This window comes from Acinonyx jubatus, chromosome D2 (assembly GCF_027475565.1).
Source record: "Acinonyx jubatus isolate Ajub_Pintada_27869175 chromosome D2, VMU_Ajub_asm_v1.0, whole genome shotgun sequence".
Lineage (NCBI taxonomy): Eukaryota > Metazoa > Chordata > Mammalia > Carnivora > Felidae > Acinonyx > Acinonyx jubatus.
The window spans coordinates 79,700,488-79,724,769 of NC_069393.1; the positions used below are offsets into that span (position 1 = coordinate 79,700,488).

The 24,282-nt window shown below is 50.0% G+C and overlaps 1 protein-coding gene across 2 annotated transcripts in view; it reads right to left on the reverse strand.

Moving 5' to 3' along the window:
* The window catches only part of ADAM12 (ADAM metallopeptidase domain 12), a 341,670-nt gene that overhangs the window by 33,617 nt on the left and 283,771 nt on the right, over positions 1-24,282 (reverse strand). For both annotated transcript variants that reach the window (XM_053207586.1, XM_027063359.2), the window contains exons 12-15: positions 21,861-22,038; positions 17,489-17,578; positions 15,329-15,524; positions 83-191 (exon numbers count right to left, since the gene is read on the reverse strand). In XM_053207586.1, the coding sequence (XP_053063561.1) occupies positions 83-191; positions 15,329-15,524; positions 17,489-17,578; positions 21,861-22,038 (573 nt within the window). The remainder of the gene's footprint in view (positions 1-82; positions 192-15,328; positions 15,525-17,488; positions 17,579-21,860; positions 22,039-24,282) is intronic.

A 24,282-nucleotide genomic window follows, 5' to 3' on the forward strand; every position in this document is an offset into this window, starting at 1 on the left:
CCAAAGAGGGAAAGTTTGGGAGCAGCCCTTGGCGACGGAGGAAGTTCAGAGTGATGGCGTGGTCCGGCCGCAGCTTCCGTACCTCATCTCGCATTTGGCAAAGGAACTCTTGAAGTCTTTGCCACAGTTGCCGTAAGGGTCCCCTGCGGAGTTGACTCTCTCAAAGCAGATCCCAGGGGCCGGTTTAGCACCTGAAACAGAAGCAAAGAAGCAGAAGATGTTATTTCTAGAAACGTCTCTTTTATTTTTTGATTTTTACAAATTTATTTATTTTCAGAGAAACAGAGACAGCGTGAGTGGGGGAGGGGCAGAGAGAGACGGGGTGGGAGGAGAGAGAATCCCAAGCAGGCTCGCCGCTGTCAGCACAGAGCCTGATGCGGGGCTCAAACCCGCGAAACTGCGAGAACATGACCTGAGCCAAAACCGAGAGTCGGATGCTTACCTGACTGAGCCACCCAGGCGCCCCTAAACACGTCTCTTTCTTTAACCTGTAGCTGATTCCTTTTCATCAGCCAAGAGCAGACGTGATTAGCATCTCACTAAAACCCAACAAAACAAAGCAAAGAAACAACAGACCCTCGCAACAGCGGCGATCAACACTGGGTTCAGACGTGGACCTCCACAGGAAGCTACCGGGGGAAACTCCCATTTTCCCTTTCTCTGTTTTTCAAAAACCATGTGGAGCGGCCTCTCCAAACTCCCTTTGAAAGGCATTATCCCGAACTGGACACACTTCTCTGTCATGGAACAAGGCAAGGTCTCTGGCTCAACAGTATCACGTTCCTGTTTTTTTTTTAAAGTTTCTTCATTTTGAGAGAGAGGGAATGTGGGGGAGGGGCAGGAGGGGGGGGGGTTGAGAGAGAGAGAGAGAGAGAGAGAGAGAGAGAGAGGAGAGAGAATCCCAAGCGGGCTCCGTGCTGTCGGCACAGAGCTGGACGTGGGGCTCGATCTCCCAAACGGTGAGATCATGACCTGAGCTGAAATCGAGTTGGACTTTTGACCGGCTGAGCCACCACATCACGTTGTTCTTACAGCACCCACCCCAGAGGCCCCCTTCCACCCACAGTGTGGTTGCGCCACTGACATACCCAGCCTCTGCCCGCTACCCACCTTCTTCCTTCTTCCTCTTTTTCATCTATTTACTGGAGGTCGGGGGATGGTAAGGATGAGTCTCGGCGTTGACCCGTACTTCGCACTTAAATTAATCCTATTCGATGGCGCTTTGATCAAAATACCTGGATCTAATTAATCAAAGCAGCTGGGAAAAACCGTCGTCTAAAATATCAACAACTCAACGGTTGTCTGCATATATGCAGTGGGCCCTATCTACTTATTACTTGGCTGTCTGGCTTTGTCTCTCCTTCATTCTTCCCTCCCATCCATCCTACCTGCCTACCAACCCAGCTGTCCGTCCGTCCGTCCGTCCGTCCACCCACCCACCCATCCACCCATCTCCCGTCATGTGGCAGACTTCAATCGTACACAGATTTATCCGGTACTTACTATCTGCCAGGCACTGGGGGTACAGTGTTGGCCCCATGAGGACAAGACTTCTGCTTGCTTTCAAATTGCAAGAAGAAAGAAAAGCAAACAAATGAACGCGCCTGAAGTCCAGTGGAGGGCAACGTGATGAAGGAAACGGGAGAGCGAGAGGGGCCAGGGGGCTGTTGTTCTAAGCAGACTGGTCCCTCCTCTGAGAGGGGGGGACCAGGAGCCGAACTCCATAACTCAATCCTACCAGGGATCCTACGACGGAGGTCTCATTTTCCCATTTTATGGACAAGAAAACTAGGACTGAAGAGGTTAAGTATGTTGCCTAAAGCCAGACGGCGGGGCCGTCTGAGGGCAGGGCTCAGCCTGCCCCCTCCGGTGCTCTCAGGTGTATCGAGGCCTCACAGGCACTGGGCCCTGCGCGGGCCTTGAGGACACAGGGCAGAAGAAGACCCCTTCTCCCCCACACTGCTGAGGGGAGCGACAGGCAGGTGCACACGGGTAACAGGGCAAGCGCCATGATACGCACTCACGTGCAGCCCAGGTGATCCCAGACGTAGGTGGATAAGGGGTTCAGTGCTACTGCCGTGTATGGAGAGGGTGACCAAATGAGGTTATGATAAGATGGCTTTGTTCTTCTCTCCCTGCCTCAGAACACCAGGATACAGGAGACCAGCAGTTTGCAGCAGATGCTAAGCCCCTGGAACTGGGTAGGCAGGGTTGATATCACTCTGCCATGATGCTGTTTTGATGCTATATAGGTTCTGTCGTTCTTACTATTATTAAGTAACTTATCTCCTAAGAAATGTGGCCACGTTAAAAACAAAAACAAAAACAAAAAACCAAACACTGTTGCAATTTGAATGTGTGAATTGATGAGTTAGTTTTCCTTATAGGGCAAAAAGAGATTTCTACACATATTAAAAAAATTTTTTTAATGTTTATTAGTTTTGAGAGAGAGAGAGAGAGAGACAGAGAGAGCGAGACAGAGAGCAAGCAGGAGAGGGGCAGACAGAGAGGGAGACAGAGAATCGGTAGCAGGCTCCAGGCTCTGAGCTGTCAGGACAGAGCCCGAGATGGGGCTCGAACTCACGGACCGCGAGATCATGACCTGAGCCGAAGTCGGCTGCTTAACCGACTGAGCCACCCAGGTGCCCCAAAGATTTCTATATGTATATATGGCTGTATGTGTGTGTGTATAAACAGATCTCTGAGCAGTTTCAGACACATGAGCTTGTAAACAGGGTCACAAGGATGAGGGTTAGCCTGGGGTGTACAGAAGGTTAAGAACAAAAAGGGAGGAAGACAGAGAAAGAGACGGGTGTCCACAATGATTTAAAACAAAGAGGTAAGTTAGATATATGAATACGAAATAAAGTGGGTAAAATAGGACAGGGAATCAAGCAAAGGTATACAAGTGGTATTTAAACAAGTATGAAACATTTTCTAAAAGAGAACCGGATCACTGCTGGGGAATCTGGACCCAGAACACAAAACTGGGTCTTCTAGGGTAGGGTGGGTTTGGGATTTAACGTCCCAAATGCCAATGGGCTGCCTGGCTTAGAAAACCAGGTGTCTGGTCAGCGCAACGACTGTAAAATCACGAGAGGCTATAGAAGCCACTGCACACGTAAGGAGAGCTGCCACTTTCCCAAAGAGAAAATCGCACAGGAAAGGTGATGGCCAGTTTGAATGTGCACATTTGGAGCAACGTGGATGATGGGGTCAAGAGTCATAGAACATACTGTCGGTTAACTTGATGAGAAATATTGAAAAGTCACATTTTAATTAAGAGATATTACTTTTTTCTTTTACTCTCCTATATCGTGAAACAATACTCCCAGCTTGTTTACATTTCTCTTTGGCCTTAAGGTCTTTGGTCAACTGATCTTTGACCAAGGTGCCAAGAATACACAACGGGGTAAGGACAGTCTCTTTAATAAATGGCGCTGGGAAAACTGGTCATACACATGCAAAAGAATAAACGGGACCCTTATCTAATAATACCAGACACAAAAATGAACTCAGAACAGAGGAATGACTTCAGTGTAAGACTTGAAACTATAAAAAGGTAAGAAGAAAACATAGAGGAAAACCTTCCTGACGTTGGTCTTGGCAAAGATCTCTTGGGCAGGATGCCAAAAGCACAGGCAACAAAAGCAAAAAGAAAGTGGGGCCACATCAAACTGAGAGGCTTCTGAATGGTGAAGGGAAAAAATCAACAAAATGTGAGACGACCTACAGAATGGGAGAAAATATCTGCAACCCATACATCTGACAAAAGGTGAATATATAAAACATATAGGGAACTTCTACAACTCAGTAGCAAAAAAATCCCAAGTGACCAGATGAAAAGATGGGCAAAGGAACTGAATAGACATTTCTTCAAAGAAGACGTGCAAATAGCCAACAGTTACAGGAAAAGACACTCAACATCACTGATTATCAGGAAAATACAAGTCAAAACCACAATGAGCTATCACCTCGCACCAGTTAGGATGGCTGTTACTAAAAACATGAAAGATAACAAGCGTTGGCAAGGATGCTGAGAAAAGGGAACCTTCATACCTTTATACCATACGTTGTAAGAATGTAAACAGATACAGCCTTTGCAGAAGACAGTGTGCAAATTCTGCAAACAACTAAAAACAGAACTACCATATCGCCAGTAGTCCTGCTCCTAGGTATACATCCAAAGGAATTGAAATCAGGATCTTGAAGAAATATCTAAACTCCCATGTTCACTGCAACATTATTCACAATGGCCAAGACATGGAACCAACCTGTGTCCACTGATGGATGAATGGATAAAGAAAATGTGGTATATGCATACAACTGAAGATTACTCAGCCTTAAAAAATAAGGAAATCCTGCCCTTTGAGACAGCCTGGATAAACCTGGAGGACATAATGCTAAGTAAAGAAGTCAGACACAGAAAGACCAACACGGCATGATCTCACTTACAGGTGGAATCTAAAAAGTCAAACTGACAGAAGCAGAGAGTAGAACGGTGGTTGCCAGGGGCAGCAGGGAGGTGTGGGGAGACGTGAGGAGGTATTAGTTGAAGAGTACAAAGTTTTCATTGTGAAAAATTAGTCCTAGAAATCTACTATACAGCAGAGTCTCTAGTTAATATAAAATTTTGCCAAGAGGGTAGATCCTAATGCTAAGTGTTCGTTCTCTCTCTCATACACACGCACACACACACACACACACACATGCACACACATGAAGAGAGGTATGACCTTTTAGAGGCGATGAATGTGTTTATGGCATCAATTGTGGTGACGGATGTACACTCATCTCCAAGCTCGTCAAGTTGTACACATTAAATACCTACAGCTTCGTGTATGTCAACCACACCTCAATAAAGTGATTACAAAAAGTCTGTTTCCTGCAGCCCATCCTCTGTATTTCTAGCTCATGTTGATGCTGACCTTTTTACTCTGTTGTGATGTTGTCACTGGAAATCTTATTCTTAGGTTCAAGTACCCATTCCTCCAACAGTGAGTCTTCTGATTTTACTTTTTTCTATTTGCTCAGAGGGTATATACTCAGGATCTCCAGAAGCTGATCATTTATCCTGTTGCTTGTCAAAGTGATCTTTTCAAGGATCCTTTACCAGAACAACAACAACAACAACAACAACAACAACAACAACAAAAGGTGGAGGCATGAAGTCACACCCTAGGAACAGTAATTAAACATACGACAAACGTCCCGGTCTTTTCATAAACCCAATCTCGTCCATCAGCCTCAACCAGGCTCCTAAACAGCACTGATAGAGGCTCCCGAGGCCCGATGTACCTTTCCGACAGGACTGTGAGAGTCAAAAGACATGATCGAGAGATGAATAGGTCAGTAGTCAACCAAGCTTTCTGATGGATAATTTCTGCGGGGGAAACCATGCTTTATATCTGGGCATGTATGGGATCCAAGAAAAACAGTGACCGTTTATCGAATTTCAATTGCTTTTGGAAGGCTGCCTGCCTTCTCTGGTCTCTCTAAGCAGCCATGCTGCAGAGTTGGAAGGGCAAGAGACTTGGGCCTGAGAATAATGTAGGCTGATCTGGTGTCAACCCTACATACCAAGAGACCCGGTAACATGGGGACAAGTACATCACCTGACTCAGAGGTGCTGTGAGACTCAGTGAGGCCCCAACACACGGCAGGCTCTCAGTCAAACTGAATTATAATAAGGACAGCCATCGATCACGGGGAAGGGGAAGCCTGGCTCCTGGACATTAAGAGTGGGAGAATGTGTGAGGGAGAAAGAGAGCTCCTCGTGCCTGGCCAGGTTCGCGACACTTATTTACTTGCAATAGTTCATGGTTCTATCAATAGGAACTTGACGTCTGTCTCCTTCACCGAGGATTGTCCCCAGTGCCTCGCCCATCAGAGGAAACCAATGAAGTGTTGAATGATGGGATAAGTAATTTCTGAACCTACCTTGGGACATGAGGGGGAAGAGAATCTCCGAATCTGAAACACTGGGAAGTTTTGTACATACTCTGTATATTAAATAACAACTCTAGTCGCAGCTCAAGGACTTCGACTTCCCTACACCTCTCCCCTCCCGACTCATTTCAGGGAGTGAAGCTCCCCATGGCTCCAAATCCCGTGGTCGTTCTGGGCACCCTCCCAACCTGTGCTGGGTGAGCCCCTAGAGCGTCATCTCACTGCACAGGCACTAAGCACCATCTTGAAAGAGGTAGTAGGAGATCTCAAGTACAGACATTTGGGTCTGAGTCATTTTTATACTCTGGGAACCAAGGTCATCTTCCCTGTAATTCCTTTCCTCGCCCTTAAACAAACCAGCACACACATCTTAAACGAATGAACATATTTTAGATCACCAACATAGCATCGGTTGAGTACCCCCACTATTGGGTATTGTGCTGGGTCCGGCACGCAGGATCTTTAATCCTTACAGCCACCCCTGTAAGGTCTACGTACCCCGTTTCACCGATTTAAACACCAAGGCTCAGTGTTCTGGCAACTCGCTGAAGATGATAATGTCGGGGAAGTGGTAAAGCTGGACTTGACTCATGGATCCAATGCCGAAGCCCACGGTCCTTCTATTCAGCTGCAACCTCCCTCTTAGAAACTACCTAACTGGCAACACACTCCTCTCCCTGTGGTTCCTTTCTCTCCAGAACCACCAGATGACTCCTATAATCTGTCCATCCTCAGGCTTGGCTGCATCTCCACCAAATCTTTTTCAGGGAATAACTTGACAGGCTGTGACACTGGCCACCCGTGCTTATTCTCAGGTAATGGTAATGAACGGAGTTGGGTGACATGCCCTTGAGTCTGAGCACACCAGTTGGGGCGGGGGTCTTCCTCCAAGAAGGGGGCAGTGGAGAGAGTCAGTAAACATTTTTATGTCTCTTTGCTGAATCTCTACTGACTCAGGAAAAGAAATGAAAATCCCTGACTCTGATAACTTGAAAACTGCTGCAGGCAGAAGTCAGTCCATAAAGAAGCAAAGCTGGGTAGGGCTTGCTCTACTCTGGTATTAATCTGCCCAGTGGCTTGAAAAATGCAGCTTTCTAAAAGTTAACTTTCTGTTTTTCCCAGGAAACCAATAACGGTCTAGATCCAAGACTTATTTATTTTAGTTCTCACCCAGAACTTGAGGGAGCAAGAAATGCCATGTCACACTTTACCACTGGTGTATCATCACTGGGACATGTCAGTGACATGGCTTGCTGCAATGTGGCAAAGAAAACTCACATTTGGAAGAAAATTAGGTCATGCTTTCATCAGCTACGTGAACTTGGGGATGGGATGGATCTCTCTCTGTGACATCAAAGACCAGAACCCATACTCAATCCCTTGTCACGTGGCTTCTTCATCTGTTTATCTAGAGAATCAATACAAAGCACATGATCATGTGTACTTCTTGGTCAACCTCCACGGATAAGATCTTTGGCATTCTCCATCCTCAAGCACTTAGGGGCTGACAGCTTTCGTCAATGCTCAGAAATGGCTGTTTTAATTTGGGTGGGGACATGGTGCCTGGAGGATGGGGCAGAACCCTGCTTCCAGTGCTTGTTCTTGGGGCGCCTGGGTGGCTCAGTCGGTTAAGGGTCTGACTCTTGATTCCCGCTCAGGTCACGATCTCACGGTTGGTGGGTTCGAGCTCTGTATCGGGCTTTGTGCGCACAGCGTGGAGCCTGCTTGGGATTCTCTCTCTGCCCCTCCCCTGCTTGCTCTCTCTCTAGCTCTCTCTCAAAATAAATCAATAAAACAAACTTAAAAAAACAAAAACAAAAACAGAAACGACGCTTGTTCTCATCCAGTTGGGCTGGTCTTTCCTGCCCTGGGGTCTCTACTGTTGGGATGAGAAATCGTGGCACGAGAAACACGGAGGTTTAAAGGCCAAGAGGTTTAAAATGACCGAAACTTATTTTAGAAGTACAAAAGCAGCTGGGACTGGATTCAGATCATAACATGCCCGGCCACCTCCCCACCTGCCATTTCAGGCTGTAGGCGGGGCCGCGCGGGGTTCTGTGCCACCTCCGGGGGCCCGGCAAGCTTCCGGCTGGAGGCGGGGCACTGCTCGGCACCACCCCTTCCAGCACAGCCCGCTGCACTGGGGCCAAACCCCTCCTGGGGAGGAATCTCTCCAGCGTGGGAGAGCCTGTGCCTACAGCACAGGAGGAGACTCCAGTCCGGCCACAGTGCTCCGTCCCACAGGTCGGAAGATGGGTCAATGATGGATGATGGACCAAAGCCAAGTAAATCAGCGTTTTCCTTGGAACCTGGCTGCTGGAGCCCATTGCAGAAGGGTCCTGGGCTGCTGTGTTCCTCCACATTGCTGACTGTGTCCTTCCAGGCCTTCTCTCACCACCACCTTCCCGTGAGGCTGGACCCGGCCCTCCTTCTCTCAACCGTGCTGTGGGGGCTGTCCCCTCCTTGCATTCACCGCGCTTGCTCTTTTGCCTCCTGTGATGTCCCAAGGCTCCTTCCTCCCACTGTAAAAACCCAGCAGACAGGGACAGTGCCTCAGGCCCGCACAGAGCAGGTGCGTGCCAAGAAGAAGGAGTGCAAAGCCACAGGGAAAGCAATCTGGGGAAGGCACATCATGTCTCAGCTGCCTTCCCCAGAGGAAGTCCATTATGATTTCTGCCGAACAAGGCATCTCTGGTAAACGGATGCGGTCTCCTGGCTTATCTTTTCTGTGACTCTGGATTTTCACTTACTCATTTACATCAAAGGAAGTATTACTGTGCGGTCGGACGGGGAAAGAAGATCTAAGGTCATCAAAAGACAGACATCTTACAAATACAGGCAAAGTAAGAAAGCTTATCGGCGGGAAAACCGGAAAGGGGGCTCAGGGCTGACCTTGGGAACAGATACAGCTCTTGCATTAAAAGAAAACATTAAAAGCAGAAGAGTGGAAGACCCAAACCCCAGAGGCAACATCCCGCGCGCCCTGGCTGTGTGCAGACCCAGCAGAGACCAATTCCAACAGCGGACCAGGACCCAGGCAAGTGACTCTCGTGGCTTTTGTGTGCGAGTGGCCGTCCGGCATTTCTCTCAGAGCCATAGTGGTCAGTAATTTCAAAAGTGCAAATGACTTCTACCCACTGGTAAGAGGTTATAAAGGCACAGGTTTGGGTTCAAAGTTGCCACGCTTAAAAACATCTGTCTTCCCGTTTTCACGAAGAGACTTCACGTCTGTCTCTTGAGAAGCAAAATGACAACCGTTTTCTCATCGCCACTCTATCACATCCATCTACAGCCTTTGAATTCTTAATAATGGAACACTTAGAGGTTCTGCCATTATCAAGAGATAAAATTTAGCCTTTCAGAGGGAATTCTGACATCATGCTGTAGTTTACAATGACACAGAAAGTGACGGGTTTTAATTACCAGTCTTATCTTCAGAGTGATAAAACTTATATTCGTGATTGTAGTTTGGAAGTTTGAATGTCATTATGCCTGTTGAAAGGGAGATGATGACATCTCGCAATAAGCCCACAATTTACTTGATCTAATCTCTTCCTTAAAATGACTTTATTATGCAAATGATCTTCTGCCATTTGGGCGGATGGGCTCCTCCCTCCGTCACTAACTGTCCCAGCCCCCTGCTGCTCACTGCTCCACCCACAGACAAAGGCACTCTTATGAGCAACTGAAGGTCCTGTTGGTCTCCTCGTATTTCTCCCTCTCTCTTCTCCAAATTGACCTTTGTGTTCAATGGAAAATGGAGCCCAAACGAACAAATCTTATCATTGCTTTCTCACGCAGCGGGACAGAAGGGAGACCTTCCTGACTCTTGGACGATAGGACTCTTGGCAAGAGCGTCTCTTCGCTTCCCGTTGCTCGTCACCAGAGTGGTAGACGATTAGCAAATGTTCCGCTCCAGGTGTATCATCATAATGCAAACTCATTTAAACCAGCCTTGCAGATAAACACTGAATATTTACCAGCCCATAAAAATTGTCTGGCCAGCTCACACTGCATAAATCAAGCGACGCTATTTTCTGGTGAGTGATAAAGTAGATAAAACTAACGTATTTCAGGACTCCCCTGATGCAAATTGTTTGTGGCTCTCGACGTGCAGTTATCTGTAAGATTAATTTCCAAGTCACGCTTTCAGTCACCATGGTTCAGATAAACAACACTGGCAAAAGTGAATTTTCTGCCCGAAGAAAAATACCCGGCTTATTTCAGAAGGAATAAAGGTCATCTCACATTGACAGAAAATCTTTGTGGCTATTAAGACCAAACTGGACTAAGTGAGCTAAATACAAGTTACAGTTTGAACTGCAGATAACATTTCTGTGTTTGACACCAACATATAAAGTCTTGAGATGTAACATTTGTGGAAGAAAAATTGGGGACAGGGAAGAATTTAAGCTCCTCGCCAAAAAGAACATTACCGACATTAATTAGGAAAGGAGACAAATGAACAAAGACCCCAAAAGGTATTCTAGAAGTATCTTACATTGGGGGCACCTGGGTGGCTCAGTCCGTTAAGTATCTGACCTCGGCTCAGGTCATGACCTCAGGGTGGGGGAGTTCGAGCCCCACATTGAGGCCCACATCGGGCTCTGCCATGACTGTTTGGATGCTGCCTGGGGTTCTCTCTCTCTGCCCCTCTCTCTCTCTCTCTCTCTCTCTCTCTGCCCCTCCCCCATCTTGCACTCTGTCTCTCTCAAAATAAATAAATAAACCTAAAAAAAAAAAAACAGAAGAAGAAAAGTATCTTACTTTGCTAGTTAGGGTTTGGAGGCATATGTTTTGAATTTTCTATCATTCTATTTGTAGAAAGATTTGGAAGCAGGATGAATTTATTGAAATATGATGCTGCTTTAAGAAATGTCCATTTCAAAAGGGAATAGTTAGCTGGAAGGAAGGGCTTTCTCCGGTCAGCGTTTGGGTAGCCAGGTCTGGAGAGTAATGGACTTCCTGAGCGTAAATGGACACTTCCGGATGGCTCCACAGTTCAGTTGGGTCACTGGGGTACGCGTGGCACAGGCCAGGAGTAGACGCTCAATGAATCCTGGAGCTCTGGGCTACTGGGGCTCGTGGGGAGCCTAAAATGACCCTAATGCAAATATGCTTCAGCTCCCCAAGCATTTGCTAATCATGGTGAAACGAAATATGGCAAATGTGTCCTTGACAGTAAGTTTTACTTTTCTGAATGGTGAAAAGCTGATTCAAACCAACCACTGTAACACGGCATTAGAATATTCCCAGCCTGGTCCCTCTAGTTGGCCAGGGGCCTGGCTGAGGAAGTCACCCCCGCCCCGGGATTGTGACGGTCACATCCTGACTCCACTCCGGGTCCAGGAGATAGTGCAGAGGGACTGTGGGAAGTACGTCACTCTGGCAGACTCGGGCTCTTGAGTCAGCATCTTAGACTAGCAGGCCATTGATGAATATTTAATAAATGAGAGAACGGGGTGAGAAATGAGGATCTCTACTCTCCAGGTCACAGACCAAGCTCTGGACAAGTAGGACTGCCTGAAGTTCCCTGGGATGGCCCCTTTGCACCTTGACCGCTGCTATTTCGTATGCAGGAAATACCCTTCCCCTCCCACCCCTGCCAAACGACTTCTCCAAGGCAACCTCATCTAGGACGCCTTCCTGGCTGGCTCCATACCACACTCCGGGTTGAGCCCTCTCTTGACCATGCCTCACCACATCACGGCACTCAGAGAATCTTGCTCACTAGTCCCTGAGCGTCCTGTGAGCACAATCCCATCTTATTTGCAGAGTTCGGACTTACTAGGAGCCACGCATCTAGCATGCTACTGCATGGGACACCTTACATACGATGGGTAACAGGCTGGGTTAGAGGACGATGACATACCCACAGGGTAGGCATCTGACAAGCCCCATGTTACAGATGAGGCACAAAGGTTGAGTAGACCTGTCGAAGGTCACCTGGCTAGTAAGGGGTCTGTTTAGCACCTGTGGCAGGCAGAAAAAGGGCCCCCCAAAGGGGCCCGCATTCTAATCCTCGGAACCCGTGAATATGTGACCTTACGTGGCAAAGGGACTTTGAAGATGTGATTAAGGATTTGGGGGGGTGGGGAGGGTACTGAATGGTCTGAATAGGCGCAACGTAATCACGGGGCCCTTAGAAGAGGGAGGCAGGAGGGTCAGACTCGGAGAAGATGTGAGCGAGGAAGGAGGAGCCAGAGAGAGACAGAGCCTGGAAGATACGTGCTGCCGCCCTCGAAGATGAAGGAGGGGCCAGGGGCCAAAGAATGCGGGGGCCTCAGGAAGCTGGCGGAGGCGCAGGGATACGCTCTCCCCTACGGCCTGCAAAAGTAACGTCCTCCTGCCAACGTCTCGGTTTTAGGGTTTCCAACTCGCAGGGCCAGAAGACGACAAATCTGTGTTGTCGTAAGCCGCTAAATTTGTGGTCATTTGTTACAGCAGCCGCAGGAAACTCATACAGCGCCCTTGAACTAGACCACAAGACAGCTGCACTGCCAGGGAAGGGAAGGAACCCACTGCGTTTACCCAGGAGGCGGTCAGAGGCCCTTCTGAGAAGGTCCCTGGTGTGGAGGGCCCCCGCTGGTTCCGGCGCGCTCGTCCTCCGCCCTCCTGAGGAAGTTGGTGCAGCGACCTGAAGTCCTGAGAAGGAGTTGGCTGGAGTGCACTGAACCCCCAAAGCCCCGAGCCTGAGGCGGGTGCCCAAGCTTGTCATTTCCAGGAACGCTGAGCCTCCCTGATGCCAGGAAGTCTCGGTCCACATGCACTGACCCTCTCACGGCGACCGCGCCACCGCCCCGGCACAGGCCTCCTCAGCCCTCAGGGGGGCGGCAGGGGAGAGGGGAGGCGAGCGAGGAGCTCCGGGGGAGCGGCCCTCCTCAGGAGCTGGTGCGGGTCCCCGGGGCCGCCAGGCTGCCAGCCTCACCGTCAGCCACGAGGACGCTGAGAATCCACAGGAGGGAACTTCCTACTGCTCTCGCTTTTGAAAAGCTCAGTCCGTGAGTCAGGCTGTCGGTTTGCCTGCCTGTCTGGCGCGCGCGCTCTCTCTCTCTCTCTCTCTCTCTCTCTCTCTCTCTAGTCAGGCAGCTTGAGAAGGCCTGATCCGATGAGATAAATACCCGCCTCGGTCACCAGGAATCTAAGGCGCGCAGCCAGCTGAGTCACACGGTGGCGATGGCTCAGAGAGAGCCGCGGAGTTCAAGCTGACCTCACTTTGGAAACGGGGCCAGACGCTGCAATACAGCGGGACATCGGAGAGCACATTGGCCTCCAAAGGCTCCAAGTGCTGTGTGTGCTCTGGCCACAGAAGGCCGTTTTGGAAGGGAGCGTCATGACTCCCCCTGTAACTCGAGAAGCGGGGAGACTGCTGAGTCCGGAGAAAGGCTGGGGAGGAGCGGCCACCAGGGATGCTTGAGGCCACGAGGATGTGGCCTGCAGTGGTAGCCGCTGTCCCAAAGTGACCTCGCTTGACTGAAAGCTGTCTGAAGTCGCTGACCCGCTCAGAGCCCAGCCAGGCATCTGACGCGTGTATCGTTTTTTTTTTTAATTTTTTTTAAACGTTTATTTATTTTTGAGACAGAGAGAGACGGAGCATGAATGGGGGAGGGGCAGAGAGAGAGGGAGACACAGAATCGGAAGCAGGCACCAGGCTCTGAGCCGTCAGCCCAGAGCCCGACGCGGGGCTCGAACTCACGGACCGCGAGATCGTGACCTGAGCCGAAGTTGGCCGCTTAACCGACTGAGCCACCCAGGCGGCCCTGACGCGTGTATTTTGAGGGCCTCCCCCTTTGTGCCCGAGTGGACCCGCAGAGCCTGAGGAGACCCGGGAGCGCTCCTCCCAGACACGGCGAAAGGGCCGCACCAGCCCCCGGCTGCACCACGCTGCTCCTTCTTGCCCCTCAGGGCCGTCCAAGTACAGAGGGCCATCTTCGGCTGGTGGGGCCGCGGGCTCAACGACGGGACCCAACCCTCAGAAACACCCGTCCTTGCTCTCCCTGCTTGGCCACTGCTTTCACACCCCGCTGAACACCCGAGCTTTGATGACCGGCCACCATTTTCTGCCCTCGTTTACTGCCCTCATCACCCCTGAAACCGAAACCTCACACGTGAAAGTCTGACAAAGACCCAATATCGGATTTCCCTTCCTCTAGAGCTCGCCTGGCTCTCTGCCTGGCTGACCACGGTGGCCGTGCCACAGCTGGTGTCCCCGGCCAGCACTGAGGTCACCTCCGCAGGCGGAGGGGAGGAGGGAGAAGGACAAGACGGGGTGGGGGCCGCACTCTTGGAAAGTGCTCTCTGGGGGACTGATTCGCTGCTGGAATCCCGGGGGGGGGGCAGAGGCAGCAAACGCTGGGGTGAGGAGTCCTCAGGGTCCCGGCTGCCCCACGGGGGCCCTGGACTCCCGGCCCCAGAAGATGGGCAACAGAGAGCCACGTCCAGGGGCCCGATTCTGCCTCCTGTGGCGTCCCAGCATCCACTCCACCGTGGAGCTTCCGTGGAAGTTTTGTTCTAGGCCTGGCTCTTGGGCACAGCCGCACAGCGTGCATTACATATGGCTCTTGGGTCTGTGGGCCTGGGCGCCAATCCCAGCCCTACACCATCAGGAAGCTGACTTCCGGTCTCGGAATTTCAGCTGCACCTTCTCTGAACCGTAGTTATTTCCCCTACCTCTCTCCTGTTGGAGGGCTGGAAGGGATGAGTCATACGGAGCATCTGGCCCAGCATCCTGCACACAGGAAGCACGGAGTGGACAGCCCCTAACTGCCCCAGCAGCTGCTTCCTGGCCACCTGCCCGTCTGGGTGCCTTTCTCGGGAACGCACACGTCCACCACTCTGCTTTTAGAACCCGGATGCCTCGCGAGGCCCTCCAACGCCTGTCTGCATGTTCTTCCTCTGCACCCTGGGGTCCCGGCCTCCCGCCCCGGCAGCCCTTTCCACACGCCAGCTCGCTGCTCCCTGCGTCGGGAGTGACCCCTCCTTGTCCTTCCTGGTCACAGGCTCCTCACGCGGCAAGTCTGCCAGGACTTTCTCTTGCCCGAGCACCAAGAAGCACTTACGTGATCAGAGTGGGTAGCGAGTTCTATCTGTCTGCCCAACGACTGTTAAGCCATCTGAGGGCAGGGGTCATGGCTGGTCCTCCCCATCGCTCCACAGGGCGCACAGCAGGTGTTCGCACCTCTCTCAGTGGGCCGCGCTCCGGGCAGTGCCCCTTTCCGCACGCCCAGCGCCCGGCACGGCCCCAGGTCTTCCAGGGAGCCAATCGCTCCAGCTGAAGGGAGGGAAGCTTTGCAGACGGCGCGGCGGGAGCGACGCTTACGGGAACCGAGCGAGCTCCCCAAGCCCCACGGCCCCGCGCCCACCGGGGGCGGCCACCTACCTGGTCCCCAGAGCGTGACGCACTGCTGCTCGTGGGTCTGACAGATGCCGTTGTAGCAGTAGCCGTCGACTCCCTGACACGGGTGCCCGTCGTGCAGGTACACGTTGGCCGGGCACTGGGGGCTGGCCCCCGTGCAGAACTCGGGGAGGTCACAGGAATTGCTGGAGTCCCTGCATGCCGTTCCCGCAGGCTTTAGCTGGAAGGAGAGGCTGTTTATGGCCCGTGCCCTGCAGGAAAGGGAAGCGGCTTCCCGGCAGTGCTCCTGGGCCGGAGCCGGGGCCGGGCCATCCTCCCGAAGCCTCACATCAAGGGGCAAGGATCCCAAGGGAAGAGAGAGACACGGAGAGTCGTTAAATACACAGAATCTTGCTCTGGGCTCTGGGGTTTACCTTTCCACTAGGGAGGGGGGCAATCAAGCGCTGCCTCTTTTTTTTTTTTCATTTTTTAATGTTTATGTATTTTTGAGAGAGCGTGAGCAAGGGTGGGGCAGAGAGGGAGACACAGAATCTGAAGGAGGCTCCAGGCTCTGAGCTGTCAACACAGAGCCCAATGCGGGGCTCGAACTCATGAGCCATGAGATGGTGACCTGTGCTGAAGTTGGACGCTTAACCAACTGAGCCACCCAGGAGCCCCAAGAGCTGCCTGTTTTTAATTTCATGCGGCATTGGGGTCTTCTGATGAGGAGACAGGCTGGTTGGTGGTACCTGTCATCTCAAAGGAGGCATGGGAAGGGAGTACCAGCTGATGGGCTCCTTAATTCTGAAGATCTCTAGTCGCCACGTGTTTTAAGATGAGGTTTGCTCTTACAGTGTTAGCACTTGTGGCCAAGAGGACAAAAATCATTCCAAGGGCTCAGTGACAATTGTATTTCATTTTGTCATCAAATCATGGACTTGGAAACCTGTCTGTAGGACTTCACGGAGCAGAAGTGAAGCAAGGGAGCTGTAAAAGATGTTAGGAACCATCGGCCAATGCCTCACCCTTCTGTGGTTGAAGAAACCGAGGCTCAGAATGGCTTGTCAGAGGCTACACGGCCAGCGACCTGCCCCACCCCCGCCCGCCCCCTTCCATGGCTAGCAGCTGTGTGCCCGGGGTGGGGGTGGTGGTGGTGTCAGCTTCCTTGAATGTCCCCCAGAAGTTAATCACGGAGAGAAAGGGCAGGATGGATATTTTAGGCTGAACGTAAGATGCTGTAATGCACTTCTGAATCACGGGGCTGGGTGGGGAGCTGAGAGGGAGTTTCCTGTGAGCAGAATGCCAAGATCAATCGCTTAATTGAAAAAGAAAGAAAGTCTACCCTTGGAACCTTTGAATCAAAAGCTCAGGCTTCTCCTCAGTCAGATCTCAGCTCTGAATGACGAGACAAACAATGGAATTGCCCAAACAAATGGCAATCTGTCATGGCAGCAGCAATGACCAAAGTATCAAAGGGCCGCCATTGTTCGGGCTGGGTGGGCCAATCCTTGTGTTGGGAGGACATCAAGATCAAGGTGGTTACATATATTCCCTGGAACAACCCGCGTGGCTTCTCAGCCCGGCAGGTAGATGTTCTTGGGATAGAGCGGAGGCTGAGTGACCGGGGTGGAGACTCTCTCTCTAGCTGCTCCCATCATGGTAATAGGACCACGCATCTTACCAGCGTCCAGCAGCACAACTGGAGTGTGTCACAGTGAGCCAGAGTTTTGGGGAACAATTCCTTTCCAACCCGTAAATAAATGACTGATCACCGATGACTTAGCATTCAAGTGTGCATTTCACACGAAGATTGGAGGGGGCGCCTGGGGGGCTCAGTGGGCTAAGCATCTGGCTCTTGGTTCCGGCTCAGGGCCTGATGGCACAGTTCGTGAGTTCGAGCCCCGTGTCGGGCTCTGCGCTGACACTGCAGAACCTGCTTGCGATTCTGTCTCCCTCTCTCTGTGCCCCTCCCCTGCTCATGCTTTCTCTCTCCCTCTCTCTCTCTCAAAAAAAAAAAATAGATACATAAATAAAGTGTGCATTTCACACGAAGACTGGACAACAGTGGGGGACACCGGCTTGCACGGTGAGGAGTTACGGTTTTCACAGTAGAGGGGCCGGGAAGCCATCCTATTGCCTCGCTCGTCCTGTGTCATTGTGGAAGCACCTGAACCTGGGGGTGGCCTCGGGGCCGAGAGAGCTCACCCGACAGTCTTCACAGCACAGCCCGTGTGCGCACACAGCGTCCGGCTTCAGGGTACAGGTGGTGGCATTGCAGCAGACGTTCGTACATTCCTGGGGAGGAGAGTGGGACTCGTTTGACAGGGTCTCGTGGGGCAACTACTCATGGAAGGCCCGGGCCATAAAGGGAAGGAGCTGAAAACCAGCCTGAGCTTATTTTCACATCTAGCAAAGCCAAGCTTCTGTGAAGCTTGCCAAGGTCTGTGAATCCCTGGGAAGAATCAACAGCACTCATTCCGTGCCTTTCACAGAGGGTAAGGGAAGCGTGCATAGGAAGGCGGGCTGCCCGATCCAGTCAAGTGGGCTGTGGCTGGGAGTCTGTGGGGAGGCCTCTGATTCATGATTCATGCAGGTCTTATTGTAGTGAACGGTCTCAGGATCGCCAGAACACTCTGAACTCACTTTAAAAATATACACAGGCGTGTACAAACTCAACTCTTCAATACTGACCCTTTTAATCTGGAGCACGCCGGCAGGGAATGGGGTCCAATCAATCGTGGAACCACAGTTCCCCGCCCTCCAGCCCAATGCGGTAGCCAAGACTCTTGCTCAGCACAGGTGGCTGCCTCACCCGGACAAGGCACCTCTCAGGTCCGAAACGCACAACAGAATGACCAAGAGGCCAGAAAGGAGGTCTGTGGGATGTGACCGTGGATTTGCAAGGGATTTCAACAGAGAGATCACATATTAGATGGACTGCTCTCTCTGAAAGGACGGAAAATGACCTCCTCTGTTAAGTTGTTCTTCACAAGTGCCCACGTTCTTCTAACAAAAGCCCTACAAGGGACTGGCACCTTTGCTCGGCTCTCCCCGAAAGGTCCATACATATTACCTACTGCATTTATGAAGTCCTTGTACTTTAGAACATCCCAATAACCTAGAGTTTACACATGTTAGAAGAAAATGAATTATCCGAAAGAAGAGTTCATGGGGTCATTAGTATTAACTCGTGTTAATTAATTAGTTAATGTCCTTTTAGTATTAACTAATGCCCTTTTATTTAGGATGTGACATGAGCAGAAGAAGATATATACCATTAGAGTGAAACCAATCATGTAGTATTTTAATAGTATAATATTTTACTCCTGAAAACCATGTTCTGGTAATGAAGTTATCATCAGTATTACAAACGCAATGAATAAAATTTTGTGGATAATCCGGAAGATTTAGGACGATCCTGGATCTCTGAACTGTGTCCTGTGTGAGACTCTATGAATCATGCTCTCATTTGGTGTTTATGATTTGCTCCCATTATACATCCATCCAAAGTTATGAAATTTTAAATTTGCTCAAGGACCTTATAAACATCCGGAGCGTATAACATATACAGTAAGACGAAAGTGCCAACCAGAAGTCATAGCTGTAACTTTGATGACAGGAAGGGTTTCTAACTCATGGACTTATATAAGTTTAGGAACGTGCTTTGTTTTTAAAAGGAGTCCACTGATTGATTGCATTCCTGATCAGTACCGTCAAATACACAGCAGTGTTGTCCTGTTCACTGTGGTCTAAATGGCTCTACTAATGACCTACTAACCAAATGACACATTTCCTTGAGCGTCTCCGTTAAATCAGCCATCTGAAAACTAGGTCCTAAGATTCTTTAAGAACTACCTCCTCACCCCCGACCAAATCACTAAAAAATATAAGCAGCAGTTCAAATGGAAATGCAGCCAAGTAGAATGGCTTTGACTTCAAAGGGGCTTGATAATGTGAGAAAGATAACTAAGTTTAAAAGATATTTGCAGGCTACTGTCATTCTGTTGACTTTAAACAAGGAGATAAGGCTGCTTTCCCAACCCCGTTAGCTGGATGAATGAGTGAGTTGTCAGGATATCCTTATGGTTGATGTAAATCCAATGCCCTGTACGGAAGGCTCCAGAAATCACTTGCCTTTTTAACTACCCAGAATCTATTCCTTCTGCAGGACTATACGTATCAGAAGAGACAAATTCTTCATCTGTCGATACATATATTATGTTAGTACTCAATAGGAAAGTTCAACAGAGCCAATGAACAGTAGTTCTCCAAAGAAAAAAGAATAATGAAGCCGTTAGTGAACTCTCTGCAAAGGCCATGTCATTCTTGGGTTGTGGGCGGTAGATACAAATTCTTAATCACAGTGCACTGAGATTAAGTCTACAATGCATCCTCCTGAAAACAGTGATTATTTCTGAGAGCAAGGGGGCAGAAGAGGAATCCAGTTATGAGCTGGGGAAGTTCTGGTCCCGTTCGCTCCCCGATGTGGTGACACGTTGAGTCCCTCTGGGGGCCAGGGAACGCACGGGCTAACACGAAGCAAAGGCGTGAGGACTATTTCCAGGGCCTGAGCGCTGGGCAGGGGCCTAAAGAGCGCAGGTGAATTAAGCCCGGGGCTGACTAAAAGTTTTGGTCAAAGCACTTTGGAAACTGGATATGGGTTGTTATACTCTTGGACACAATTTGAAAAGCAAAAACTAAAAAACTACAAATTGAGGTAAGAGGCTTGCCTAGAACTTTGAAAGATTGCTCAGACTTTGAAAGAAATGTCGATGGAAAGAATGAGAGTCGTCTCTTCGGATATCAAGAATCAGTGCTGCCCTGCCATGACGTCTTGCCTGGAGAGATCGCAAGCACCCCGTCAAAGCTGAATGACTCCTCGATGGAGGCGAAGTTGAGGACCATAACATCAGTGGCTGGCAAATTTCAGGTCCTCAAACATTCGTTGACAGGATGGTGGTGGTGTTGGAATATGGAGCCAATGACTGCGGATGATCATTCTACACCTGAGAGTTCGTGACTCTAGGGAAGAGCTGTCAAACTTATTCAGAGTAAATAAACAATTACAAGGAGTTCCAATCAAAGGGAAACCATTTTAAGTCCACATGGCCTCTCCTGAGAAATACGGGCAATTTATCCTAATTTTGTTTTTCTTCTGCAGGTAATTAACAAAGTCCCCAAGGACTCTCCCCTTTGTATCCCCCATCCCATGACAGTTTCAAGTTTTCCTCCACCAATCTTCAGAAGAGTTTCTGTAACCCCGTGCATGAGGACTGGCTCCCGTACAGCAATCACCCCCAACACACCGTGAGCAAAACCATCGCTGCCGTGGACAGTGCTGGCATCGCTGTTGAATCCCGGATTTGGAAAGGACGCACAAGCATTTGATGGGACCACCTCTACTAGCCCCATCCCCCAGTGCTTATTCATTCCTGAAGTTCTTGCAGAGCTGGCCAGACTGAGACCAAGATCGTTCCTGCTGGTATGGGAAAACGCAGAGCCTTGGGAATTACAAATATGAAGAAGGTTCTACAACCGGTTGCCTGTCTGACGAGCACAGGAATCTGACGGATATCCCAGGATCTCTGCACATTTCCTTCCACCCTAGACTCCCCTTTTCGGAGCAGCCCTCCAAAACATGCTCTTCCTAAGCCCTCACCAAGCCTGTCTGCGAATCTAGCCAAGCCCGCCTTGAACCGGTCTACCATTTCCGCTTGCATAAGCTCTCGGGGAGGGAATCCCACATGCAGACTGCTTGCTATACAAACTCCTTGCTTTGATTTATTCTAAACACTGCCTCCTCCAAGCTTCCAGGAGACACCTGTTTTACCAAGAGATCTCACGGTGTGCTCTCTTTCTCCTTCCTTCTCAAGATCATTCGGAGATTAAAAAGTGGCTGTTAAATAATTTTTTATGTTGCTGAAGTTTATCTTGGGCCCTACGGAAACAAGACATTTGCCTGACACTGGCTGGAAGACAGGGTTAAATAAGCCCTTTGCTGGATACAAATGTTCCCTGCTTCCGCTTACTGCTTCTGAAAGCTAACAAGCAAAGAGGCAGGAGACCGGAGCCTCGGGTTGTGCATACAGAGAAGGCTGCGGCATCAGGCAGTTTTTCTACTTGGGTGGGAGCTCTTGGTTAAAAATGAATGTTGCTTATTCAAATTCCCCTCTGGTTGCTCGCTTTGCAAAGAGAAAGAAATGATGCTTATTAGCCATTTGAAGCTAGCATTCCCCAAGCTTTCTTCTCTGTTAAACTCAAAGCTAAATGCTTTATTTATTGTTCTTGTCCTCAGCTGGCCTCACCTAGACCGTGTCCTTCAATAGAGAAGATTCTTTCTTTTTAAAACCAGTGATACAACTTATTCTGAGACTCAAGAGAAGGCCGCCCTGGCTTGCACAGCTGTTCAAGGCGGGGTGGGGTGGGGGCTCTTTAGGACTTTCCGGGGGGGGGGGCGCTGTTTAGGACCTTCCATCGTGAGCTTCTAGCACTTTCGTTCTGCCGCATAATTCTTCCAAGTCCCTACTCCTTTGCCAGCCACAGATGCAAGGCGGCGGTCCCAGGGGGTATCTCTTACCTCCGGCCCGCCACAGTCACACTCCTCTCCTTGCTCCACATATCCGTTCCCGCACTTCTGGCCCCCGAAAGACTGCTTCACTTCCGGCAGGTTGAAGAGGCACATTCCCATGCCTTTCTCCAGGCTGGCCTCTAGGTCCTCCTTGCTGCAGCTGCTGAACACCATGGGGAATGGGAACCTGCAGAGAAGAGCTGAAACGGTCAGCCGTCGAGGCACAGAGTGGCTCCTTGAGCCTTTTCTCGTACAGAGGTTCACGGGGCTCGCTGGTGAGCGCTGCCCACATGTCCACCCTTAGTCCCAGTGAACCAAGGCTTAGTTGCCCGGCATAAAACGAGGCGCACTCGGCTACATCCTGAGATCTATCCCCATACAGCGCCCACGCTACCAAGGAAGAAGTGCTCTACCAAAAAACAAATCCTCTTCTGACCGTTTTCAAATCGACAAATTTGTACAGCATCTCATGATGGACAATCATGAACAGTTCCACACGAAACGATACAACAACAACAACAACAACAAAAAACGAGTCCTTGGGACCTGCAGCTTGTAATACGAATGCACACCGGTGTCCTCATTGGAAAGCACAAGGAAGAGACAGGTACAAATGACTGTGCGTATCACTTCCTCGGTTCCATGGACACAACCCCACTGTAGGTGAGGGCCGGCTGAGGCTGGCATTCGGGTCTACGAAGGGCAGATCACTGCCTCTGAAAGCAGAGCTGTAAGAAAATGCAGGGGACTGAAGTGTGGGCCCTGCTCTTGCCTCAAAACACCAGGGCTACAGTGGATGTGGCAAAGTTGGCCAACCTTCCCGGCATAGTCCATGTTCCGCCTTCCATGGTCCAGAGGGGCTGCCCCACCCCCTTGCTCCAGGATGAGCTAGAGGACTAATTCTCGGCAATGGAACGTGAACAGAGGTGAAGTGATGCGGAATGCTTCCAGTTGAAGGTAAGGGGACTGTGGCTCTTCAGGTCCTTTCGTTCCCCTCGGTCAGCTGAGCTCAGGGCATTGCAATGTCCTAGGAGGGGGCGTCTGGTCCTGACTCCCTGCAGGGAGGGAAGCCACCAGCAGCTTAGAGCCTCGGAGTGTCATCTGGGTGGGAAACCCACCTCTATTATGATAAGCCACTGAAAATTAGGGGCTTGTTTCCTACAGCAGTTAGTGTTACCCAACACACATAGAGTAGCTCACTCTTTATTCAGATGCATTTTCTCTTATCTTGAGGCAGCGATGGTTATGAGGGGCAAGGACGCCAGAAACTCAGAAGGTTCGGCTAGTTAGTGAGGAAGTAGGGCCTGTTGACCGGCAAGCCTGAACACCCTCTTTCCATGTGGACGTTTATGGGGTGACATTATGACCGGATTCTAATCAACTGGCCAAGCCAGTGCAAGCTGGATGTATCCCTAAAGATGTCAGACCAGCCACCATTCAATATAATTTGGCAAATTTTGAGATCAGGATCATTTCCTGCTAATAAACTGGTAACACTGTCTTATCCCCCCCTAATGTGTTTTATCCATCTCGGGTGATTAACTCTGGAGTAGAATTCGAATCTACAAATAAATGAATAAGCCCATGTCTTGCATTGGATGGAGAGGTAATAATAATAAAGCAAGGCTTACTTCTAGTGCTGTCACAAAGTTCCTTTCGAAATCTTTAGAACCTCCCTTGGCAGACAGATTACTCTTGATATCAAAATGATGCCGAATAGCTTCAAGTGATGATCACCTGAAAATTCTAATTTTATCCATTTAGAAGTGCTTTGTGCTGACAACGGTATGTTGTGCAGGGAATCGAGAGCTGTTCCCTTTGCAACAGAATACGTTTCATCAAGGCAAAGGATCAGACCTCCTTCTGTGTTGACAGTCCTAGGACACTTACGTAGCTCAGGGCCTGATCCAGACACTAAACCTTGTTCTCATGTGCTATGCAGCCAGGTGTTGTGATGAACTCTTATCAGTGCATTCTGGAAAGGAACAGATTTCTAGAATGTTTTCACAGTTAACTAGAAAAGACAGTAGGGTCACCGGTGAAGCTCAGGAAGGGTTGAGAGCAAGAACAACACTAGTTGAGAGAAGATCAGCGAACCACCCTGTTTCACAAATGGGTGGAGAACGTCCACCAGTGTTCGGAGGCTAAAGGCTTAGGGGCCGAGGCCAGCCCCAGACCCGCCCGTCTCACTGTCTTGCAAAATGTCAAATGCATATTGGGCTTTGGAGAGATGAGACTAAAGAAGAGGGATAGACAGTAAGAAGATGGATGGGATTAGTTTAAGTCCAGGACTTAAACTTCAGAACGTTTGGGAGAGGAGAAGAGATTCTTGTCGGCACAAATGCGTTCGTGTGTCTGCTAGATGTCTCAGAAGTAGAGTTACCTGCATGATGGTAAGTTTCTATTTCTCTTAGAAATGGTGGGGGGTGGG